Consider the following 11,230-nt stretch of genomic DNA (forward strand, 5'->3'; position numbering starts at 1 on the left):
ATCTTTTGTCTGTAAATTGTGTGTGTTCTGAAGGGCCGATTTGTCTGTATGCGGGATGAAAAACCGAGTTTCCGGGAGAAAAAAACCCTGCTACCTCCGTGTGAAATATCTTCACAACTATGCTACTCGTATGTAGAGGCTAATGACTTCACATTAATTGCCTTAGAATCCCATAATGTAAAACGCATTCTTTTGGGTGTGTATAATGCAATGGGAAGGGATACTACCCAGACTGATTTTGACCTTTGAGGTGTCATCAGTGGGAGCCAGACCCAGAAGTAATACCAAGATTGAAGAGTAATGCAGAAATCATATATTTTTCATATACAGCTAATGAAAAGGTCACTTCCAGGGAGTCTAAAGACTCATCGAGGAAGGGCATTTACTCTTACAACACTGTCTCCACCACTCACTCAATCCACCAACTACAATGATTGTAATGAAATCAGGGATAGTAACTGATGGAGCCTAAACAGGTTCCTAAATAATGCCATGAGTAATAAATGCATGAAAATACTGTAACTGCAGTTTCCTGCATAAAATAATATAACCAATCGGTAATATCCATTCTGTTTTAAGTATCAAAATTTTTTTAAAATAAAAACTAAAATTTTTAATTTATGTCATTCAAAAAATCTTAGAGTAGCATATACGAGGTATAAAACTCTTAAGAGTTTTATACCTCAAATGCAATCTCTCACCAACTAAACTGGACTGACTTTGGGATAAAAATGATAATCTTTCATTGAATTGCAAATCTTTAACATTAATTATTTTAATTTTTGCATTTTAATTAATACAAAAAAATAATTTTTACTTCTTTTGGTTTCAGTTTCCTTTACGATTGCCAGAAAGTGAGATTGTGGACTGCAATGGCATCACCAACTCCATCTCTTCCTGACACTCCAGTCTTTGGAGCTTCTCCACTTACCCTTGGAGATCACAGTCCTGTAGATCATCCACTGAGTACGAAGTGTAGCATATGTCAGGAAACATTTACAGTTCCCAAAGTGTTACAATGCTTTCATACCTTCTGTCAGCCTTGCCTTGAAAAAATACAAGAATCTCCAGACAAGTTAAAGTGTCCTCAGTGCCAGCAGGAATGTTTCCTGTCCTCCCAAGGCATCAATGGATTGTTATCAGATTATGCTGTTAGTAATGTACTTGAATCTGCTGCCATGGAAGGTTCAGCTCTTAGCTGCACAGGATGCAAAAGTAAGGATTTGGGAGCAGTAGCTCGGTGCTTTGACTGTGCCAATTTTCTGTGTCCTAATTGTGTAATGGCCCATCAGTTTATGCATTGTTTCGAAGGTCATCGTGTACTCACGCTTGGCGAACTCCAGAATAATAAAGATGAGCTAAAAGTTGAAAAACCAGTAACCTGTCCAAGACATAAAAATGAACTTTTGAAATACTTCTGTAGAACATGTAATATACCTGTCTGTAAAGAATGTACTGTCCTTGAACATCCAAAAGGTCTCCATGATTATGAATATCTTACAGACATTGGTCAAAAACAAGTGGAAACAATAAATCATATGATTGATGAAGGCAAAATGAAAACGAATGACCTTCGAAATACACTAAAATCAGTAGAGCATCTAACTACTCGTTTGCAGGTTCAGTATCACAAAGCACAAAATGAGGTCAACGAAACATTTCAGTTTTATTGTTCAATGCTCGAGGAAAGGAAGCAGGAAACGTTGAAAGAGCTGGATAATATTTATAACACAAAAATAGTGTCTTTGGGTGTATTAAACCAGAAAGTTCAGGATGCAGTTGACAAGGTACATCAGATGTGCGATTTTGTTGATCGTATAATGAAATTTTCAAATATAACTGAAATACTTATGTTCAAACAACTATTGGATCAAAAGTTTCAGAATATTCTTACTTTTAATCCAGAAGTTAATTTACAAAACATAGATTTAGAATTTGTTTCAAACTACCAAGCTATCCAAGTTGGTGTCCGAAACACCTTTGGCTATATTCGGCACAGTTCTGAAGCAGTACCACCCACCACCAAACCTCAGCCAATTGCAAGACCGAATGGAGTTGTTGGATCTGAACGAAATTACCAAAATGGACATGTTTTTGATTCTAATATCATATCAAAGAGATTTAGTTCTGCAAATAGCCTTGGTCCATTTTCTACTAGCCTTACTAATGTTAATCCATATGAGAAATGGTCCAGTGGCAGTAATGATATCTTTCAGAATGGAAATGACTCTTATCCACTTGCAGCTGATCCTGTTGTTGATTTGACAACCAAGTTTGTTTCTGCCAGCATTTATCCGCTGAAGTCGCAGATTAAACGGCAGAAGATGATCTACCACTGTAAGTTTGGTGAATTTGGTGTTATGGAAGGTCAGTTTACTGAACCAAGTGGTGTGGCAGTAAATGCCCAAAATGATATAATTGTTGCAGATACTAATAATCACCGTATTCAGATCTTTGACAAAGAAGGGCGTTTCAAGTTTCAGTTTGGTGAATGTGGCAAACGAGATGGGCAATTGCTTTATCCAAATCGTGTTGCAGTTGTGAAAACCTCAGGAGATATAATAGTTACAGAACGAAGTCCAACTCATCAAATTCAGATTTATAATCAGTATGGTCAGTTTGTAAGGAAATTTGGGGCAAACATCCTACAGCATCCTCGTGGTGTAACAGTGGATAATAAAGGACGAATAATTGTTGTAGAATGCAAAGTTATGCGAGTAATAATTTTTGATCAGATGGGCAATGTTCTTCAGAAGTTTGGCTGTTCAAAGCATCTTGAGTTTCCTAATGGTGCTGTAGTTAATGATAAACAAGAAATTTTCATTAGTGACAATAGGGCACACTGTGTGAAGGTATTTAACTATGATGGAGTCTTTTTACGTCAGATTGGTGGCGAAGGATTAACCAACTATCCTATTGGGGTATGCATAAATCAGAATGGGGAAATACTTGTTGCTGATAATCACAACAACTTTAACATCACAGTTTTTACTCAAGATGGACAGTTAGTAAATGCTCTAGAGAGTAAAGTGAAACATGCACAGTGTTTTGATGTGGCACTTATGGATGATGGCTCTGTTGTATTGGCTAGCAAAGATTATAGATTGTATGTTTATCGTTACATGCAGGTTCCAGGTATTGGATTGTGAAGCAAGTGCTGCTGTTGCTATGATTGTGATTCCTTTTTTCATAGTATGCCATGAGTAATCCTATACTCTTGTCATGGTTTTATAGCACTAAGTAAGTTAAATGGAAAAGATAACTTGGAAAGTAGTACAAGTTGACCAGAAAGCAGTTACTTATGCTAATTGCATACTACAGGGCAATTGTTAAATAGGAAGGTGGCAGTTGGAAGCATCTTCTGTATTGTCTTTTGTATGACCACCACATGTAAGAGGTCACAGTAAAGTATTAACATATCTTATTACCAAGCAGCCAGCCTGCAATGGTTCAGAAACATTACTTAAATATTTTATTATAGATAAAGTGTTTAAAATATAGGTGTATACTTAATATTTGTACCTGCTCAGTAATTGGATGTTGATAAAGTATTGTTTACCTATCCTGTTCATACATCTTTGCTCAGCTGATGTTAAGCTATTATCCCACATCTCGATGTTCCATTTTTTGGTACTTCTTGACATGACCATTGCATGTTGACTGAGATTTTTTCCAAAATATAATGGAAATGGTGGTCCTAGTCAATAACTGCAGTTGAGCAGCTTCCACTGCTTTTTTCCTTAAAAGTTAACAGTTTTGTACAACGTTAGATTTTCTGACAGTTTATCTTATTTATTATGAACTAACCTTTTTAACAGCATGCCAAAGATGCATGGAACACCTGCTGTGATCTTTCATCCATGGGGCCACTTGTTGAAAATAGTTGTTAAACACCCAGCCAGCATCAGTGTCCTGCCTTACACAAGTGGAGTGCAGCTAACTATTCAGTCAAAGCCTGCTCCACAGTGACAGGTCAGATCTTCCATTGTGCAGGTATTAGACCTGTACATTCTTTCAAAGAACTTCCATGTTTTTGGTGAGTTGTGGTTAGGATTTTGTGCCAATTCACTGTTGATTTGAAATGTTTAACAGTTATGTTTGAGTTTATTTATTCATCAACTTGCCTGATTTTTTTTAGCCTCCTTATGATAACAAGTATTTACAGGTTCAATAATGTGCCTGAGTGATTTTTTTTGTTAAGGAAAATCATGCTGGAGCTAGTCATGATTTTGACTAATAAAATGAAATATACTATTTATATATCACAAACTTATTTTCAGGTTTAAAATTAGTAGCTTTTGGTTAGTGAAGAATAGATTTTAATAATGGACTTTAAATTTTTGAGCTCAGAAATTTTTTTAGCCTGTGAAACATTTGTTTCAATAGTATATGTATATTGCGGTTAGGTGTTTATTCATAAAATTAAGTTTTGTTTGAAAATTTATAATTTGAGTTTCTGGAAAGCTCAGTTTCTGCATTTACTAGTTAATGTTTCACATGATCTGTTTTGAACTTTTTAGTGAGATTTTTTAAACTGTTCATCAGGATTTTTTGTATGATTTATTTGAAAGTAGCAATAACTGGTCCATTACTTACACTGCAATATAATCAGAATTACTGACATGGATTAGAATGCTGGGTTAAATATATAGCAGCTACTAAAAAGTTTTTACAGTGATTAAAATGTTAATTAATACTCAGAACAACTTATTTTGGTACTTATTAAACAGCCAAGTACCAGTGTCTTACCATTTATTGTTTTTAATTATTTCATGTAAAGTTGTTACTGTTGTCTTGATTGCTGGCTCACATAATAAGGTGGGACTAAATAGACAAAAAAAAATATATATTACAGAAGCTTGCTCATGTTATTGTTTTATTCTATTTGTACACAGATTCTGTAGCTACCTCGTTTGGGCTGCAATAGTTAACATTTTATGCAATCATTCCTCTATTTTTTGAGTGGTTGTTTTGTTTCAAGTTTACCACAATTAGTTTGTGTAAAATGTAACCTATAAGTTTTGTGATCTCATTCTCTTATTTAATAACTTGTCATTTATTTTTAATCTTGTGTGATGGTTCTTATATATATATACCAACTATCATACAATAGTTTCATGTATGCGTAGATTGTGCTTTGTGATTGTATTCTGACTACAGTATTCTGAATAGTGATGTGTGATCTTGAATGTTTCTCATTGATGTTGCATGCATATAATGGTTGTCAGCATTTCTGCTTGTAGTTGTGTAAAAGCCTGTGTGAATGCAGGGTGAGTTTAGTGTAGGTTTGTTATAATCTACCACTTTGTAGAGCATAACTTCAAGGCCTCCAACATAGTTTAGTCATTTGGGTCTTGGCATTAAATTGTCTCTATTAGCATGTAGTGGTAGTTACACTAGTATGTTGATATAGTGCTCAATATCCAGTGGAACAAGTAATGCCTTGATAACACAGTGTTTGTCAGGTATTTTCTGATGGCACTATTGTGATTTTGTACTATTGTTTACATATGTTGGTCGTGATATGATCCAGCCAATAATTTTGAGGCTACTGCAAAAGATAATAGCATTCTGGTGTTACATAATTTTTCTACAGGCAACTGTTGTTGAAAAAAAAAAAATAAAAAAAAGCAAAAAGCAAATAAGCTGTTTTCTAAGAAAGCTTGTTTTTCCTAAAAACTTTCGTAAAGATTATGCGAATACTTCCTCTGAGTCATGGCAACTCCACACTGTGCCAAGAGTCAATATTGTCCATGTTAGAACAAATAGGCAAGATTGATTTTCTTTCTGTTCTGTGCTAGATAGTTGCCATGATCAGCTGTTTTTTATAAGCATAGAAGAGGACGAAAGAACCCACCTATGATTTCTTTAAGCAAGCAAGATTTTTTTTTTTTTTAACTATAGTGTTTAGTCTAGTTATTTTGTTTAGTTGAGCTTGCTTTATAGACAACAAGCTTTCAGAGTGCTATGCCAGTAGCAGGCTTAAATGGGAGCTTTAAACTGTTGAGTTTCCTTTCATTGGTTATTTTTTAGTTTATATTTAGAATGTTTATTTTTATTTTATTTTTTTATTTTTTCACTGTACTTGTGAACCAGCCTTGTTGAAATATTGTTGTTCATTACTATCATAGAACTTGATACATATCTGAGCCTAGCATTATAGTAGTTGTGTTATGAAGGCTGGTAGTGGTGGTGTGTTGTACTATGGTATTGTCAAAATAAGCAGGTGAGCAGTGGAGGATAGGTTTTTATTGTAAGCAGCAAGAACAGTATTTCACTTAGAACTGAATGCATTCTTAATGTTTACATTAAGAATAAAATTGGCAAACAGATTTTAACAGTGCTGCCTTTATTCCATTAGTTTTAGAGATATATTTTCATTAAATGGTAGCTATAGTAAAAGAGTGACTTTAAAATTTTTACCATCATCCTTCCCTTAAATTTTTAACTAACAAAGAATTTGTATGAGTTGGTCTTCCATTGCTCATCAGCTAACTGAGACTTTTGCTGTTGTATACAGACAGGTTTTCTCCACTATGCAACGTTTTACTTCAATTTTCTTACCACCAGTCCCAAGAAGAGTACAAGGAGTATTTTGGCATGGTGGATTTTTGATAATCTTGTTGGAAATAGATCTGTTAACTTCCATGTTGCCCACTATTTTTATGCTACAGCCCAATGTTTTGTGGAGAAGCCTGTTATATTCCTGTATCCTGTGAAGTGTGGTGGCCTTGTGCAGTGCTGTCACTTGATGTTATTGCCACAAAGTACTGCATGCCTTCAGGTATGAAGTGCCCTACTTCTTACTGTACCCTTATACTATAGCCCTAAGGGGTACCATGTTGGTAACTGAACATTGCACTGTTATACATTCCATCTTTTCATCAAACAATCTGTTAACTCCAGTGTTAAAGTGCTGGGAAAAAAGCACATTAGTTCTTAGTCCTTCTGTGGATGGTGGGTCTTTAATTTGCTAGGAACGGCTGTATTTTCTTTCATTTTGGCAGTTCTTGGACAATGAAAACATCATCTCCTTGGCTTCCAATGTAGCTCATTAATATATGGCAGCTGAGGGTGCTAAGCGGTTGCAGTTTTTCCTTTTGTTTTGGTGCTGATAATGGATTTTAGACATTGGCCACCCCTTTGCTATCCTCTGCTACTGCCTTGTCTTTGACACAAGGCTGTGATCTAGTTTCATTTAGTACATTAATAATACTATCTCATGCATAAACATACCTGTACATGCACTGTTATTAAATATTTTTAATTTAGTTGTTGAAATACTAAAGGTTGTTTCACATGCAGCAATAGGCTAAAATTAGACAATTACAAGATTAGCACATTAAAGATTAAAAATGTTAAAATAGGACTTCAACTTTTATTTAATTGCACTTGGTGAGTTAAGAATCATGTATGTTTGTGCTGTTGTCAGTAATTTCCTAGTATTTTATATATTTTTATGCAGTCATTTTTTGCATATTAATTGATTGACTTTGCACTTATGCCATGTTACTAGTTTCAGATTTCTGAGGGGGGGGGGGGAAGCTTAACATGCACCACAAATATATGCGAATCTTGGAAATTTTGCCGTTGTCAGTTTTTCTTATTAGTGTAACCATTTTGATTTGAAGGAGGAGGATGATCGTGCCTCTTTTTCCTGTAAACGTTTATTAAGTGAAAAGTTACTTATAGTTGAATATCATTTAAAAATAATAATAATAAAAAGTAATGCATTATATAAAACTCTAACTTCTTTAGTAGAAAAGAAAGGTGAGAGCAACTTTGATATTTCATGCATTTAGAAATATTGGGTTTAAGCTTCACAGGCAAAGATATGCTTGGAAAAAAAAAAATCAAAGGAGCAGATATAGAGGTTGCAATTTGTATATAATGCATCTGCATTATATACAAAGAATAGAATTGTTTCTGGCATTGGAGTGAAATCTTCTTGGATTTGATTTTCATTTTTAATATTTCTTTGGATGGTATGTTCTGATATGAGGACATACAGCATTCTCCACCAAAACAGACTTGAACTAAATCAGAATGCATTTCATTAGGTTAAGTTACCAGGTAACTGTTGAATGTATCATAATGGCAATCTTTTTAACTACAGATAGCACATCTGTTGTTAAATGATTGAAGTCTGAAGGACAAAATAAAATTTTCAGTGTTCATCACAAACATTCAACTTGGTGACTTTTCAGAGTTATTACTGTTTAGTGATTTATTAGACTTCTGTTGTCTCATACATTCTAGCATCTTACCTCTGTATGGTATATGCTCAGTGCCTAAGATTTCTAGCATGTTGCATATTGTGATACACATTTCTAAACTCCTAACTGTTGTGCTCTCCTTCTCATTCATCTTTCCCACTATATTTTGTAAAGATAGTTACTACACTGCTGTTTCTGAAGGAAATTGCAACATTTCATAATCACCTCTGTTATCTCTTTCTTGAATATACTTTTATTGTATTTAATATATTTAGATTTTTCAGGCATACATTTGTCTTAAGGCTAAACTTATATTTGTAGTTTCTTGTTTCTCATTCTTGAGTTATAGCATTTTAACTTTCAGTAACTTTTCATTTAATCACTTAATATGTAATAGTGTAACATTGTCTAAAACAAAACAGTTGTGTGTGTATGTATATGTATATGTGCATTAGACTGCATAATGTGATAATTTTTTTTTCCAATAACTAAATTATGTATTGGTATTCCACTGTACTTGGACCTTTCCATGCACTGGGATGCAAAAGCTAGTAATAGAGCTTGTGGACCAACCTTTATTAATCTTGAAAATCTGAACGATCAACTTGGAAATAATTTCATTTTGATTTTATACAGAAAAATACAGTACCATTCCTTATACTGTTACAGATGTACTGTGAACATACCAGTAATCCATACGAGAATATTTTTTGTATATGTTAAAACAACCAGCCACTTGCTGCAGGGTGATCTTTACTGGGATGTTTGTACAGTCTCGAAGCCTTTGTCGTGCCTAGTCAATGAACTTCAGTTAGTGATATTATAGCAGCCTCCCTCTACTATTGTCATTGAATTTCACTAGATGAGCCTAAGTGTACAGGACACAAACTCGGCACAAGCAAAATGGAATTCATACCATGTTATCACAGTGTGAAATGTCAATTTTTATTTTATTTTATTTTTTTGAAAATAATCTAATCATTGTGACCTAATTTAGTTAAAAGTGTGAAATACTGTAGAAAAGGGCAATATTGCCTATAATAATCATTTTTGTAACCAAAGGTAAATTTTTGTTTACAGATTTGAGTGCTAACTGCCAAAGACTGTTGTGTTTACAGTTATATATGTATGTGTCTATTTTTTGTTGTTTAAAATGCAGTACAGATTATGTGGGTAACAAAGTTTATTGAATGATGTATATGTCTTATGTAATAATAGTTCATGTAATAGAAAAACGAGTTTGAGTCTTTGACACTTGGATCATTACTAGTACAGGCTTACCTGTCCTGGCTATATACTCAATCGCACAACATGGCTTGCCAAAGTCACTAGTAGGCCTGGAGTGCATCCACGTCATTTTGTTACTGTTAACGTGCTTAGAGATCTGGAAAAGCTCTCTCACCCTACACGGGCTCCATGTTAACCTAGTTGGTCTTCAGAGGTCACTTAGGTTGATTTTCCTACCTATCATCACTTCCTGATGAGTCGCTTTTATTGGTTCCATAGTTTTAATTTATAACATTTGTGGTAAATGTTTTATCGTCTTTCATATGTTTGTTATCAGACTGTATTACGACTGCATTCAATAAAGTATTTTTGTTTGTCGTAATTGTTTCCCAGTTTATTATGCTTTACTTTGAGAGTGAATAAGTTAAGAGTAGGCATTTTATGGTTAAAATTTAAAAATTTTTTGTTCCTATGTTAGTGAGAAAAAAAAAATTGTTTAAATAGGTTTACTGCTTAAGTTTCATTAAACTAATAATAGTTTATTAATGTCTTAATAATACATCAAGCTGGGTTGACTTATAAATTATACACATTTTAAAGAATGTACTGAAAAGTTTTATATAATATTAATAAAATTAATATATCAAATATGAATTTGTGAATTATGAACAATCCATTCTTTGTCATTCAGTAATCAAGTTAAAAGTAATAAGTTCTTTGCCATATATTCAAAAGAAATATTTTCTAGTAAATATACAGTAAATATTTACACATTTTATAAAGAAACTAACATTATCCTCTGGTTGCTACTGTTTACATTAGCATCTTTGTTGCAAAAAGAAATGAACAATAAGCTAAGCATCCTAATTTAAATGAAAATATAGGAGCTGATGTAATAGCTGAAACCAAATTAAATGTTAACTGCTTGAATTTACTCCCATTAGAAAGAACAGACTCCTTTATCAATTTCCTGTTGTCAAGAGATGAGTTACTGGACAGCATCCATATACTGTCCAGTAACATATGCTGTACTACAAAGGGCATTTAGATTATTAAGTTTTGGGCACCTTTATGCATTCCTCCCCCCCTTCTTATTATCAGTAGCACTATTTTTTTTTTTTTTTTTGTAAATTGCATACCAAGAATGGCCAAAATATACAAATGTGCGAAATATATCTGTGCTGTTTAATACTAAAATACAAGAAAAATATCTGAACATTGTAGCAGATTTACAGCTGAATTATTCCAACTGGTTCAGGAAGTTTTGCTGTGCTTGAGGTGTTAAATTTAGAGAAAAAAAACTAAATTTTTAGGCTGGTGTAAAAACTTATTTTTGATGTCACTTAAGTTCTTAACTTTCAAATCATCCTCAATAGGCAAAAGCTTCATTTTTCCTGATGCTTTTATTCCAGAAAAAAAAAAAAAAAAACTTTTAGTATTTCATCTAGAAGAGCAGGAAATGAAACTGGCATTCAAATACGAATGTTTATTCTGAAACAAGTACCAAAAGTCAAGAAAACCACCTGATATTCAAAACATTTTTCCAAATGTGACTGGATCTCATTGCAGTCTAAAAGGGCTTTGCTCCTTTGAACTGGATAATAACTTGGGATTTGTCATCCATAAATTTTGAATGTCCTTGGGGAGTTAAGAGGCAAGTTTATTAGTAATCATCAGAATATTTTCATAGTTATCAGATTTGGTATGGTATTTTGAAATCATTAATCCCAGGAACAAAGAGAAAAAAATGTAGTGTTAGTAAATTTTCCATGACATATGATTTTGCT

General features: G+C 33.5%; 1 protein-coding gene across 2 annotated transcripts in view; it reads left to right on the top strand.

The window, feature by feature from the left end:
* LOC150100241 (protein brain tumor-like) overlaps nt 1-9,825 on the top strand; it is a 59,133-nt gene extending 49,308 nt beyond the window's left edge. For both annotated transcript variants that reach the window (XM_090402596.1, XM_090402595.1), the window contains exon 2: nt 833-9,825. In XM_090402596.1, the coding sequence (XP_090258722.1) occupies nt 873-3,149 (2,277 nt within the window). In that variant the 5' untranslated portion in view covers nt 833-872 and the 3' untranslated portion in view covers nt 3,150-9,825. The remainder of the gene's footprint in view (nt 1-832) is intronic.
* Nucleotides 9,826-11,230: the final 1,405 nt, after the last annotated feature.

Source organism: Typopeltis vanoorti, chromosome 13, assembly GCF_054136105.1.
Source record: "Typopeltis vanoorti isolate ZY-2024b chromosome 13, IOZ_Tvanoo_1.0, whole genome shotgun sequence".
Taxonomy (NCBI): domain Eukaryota; kingdom Metazoa; phylum Arthropoda; class Arachnida; order Uropygi; family Thelyphonidae; genus Typopeltis; species Typopeltis vanoorti.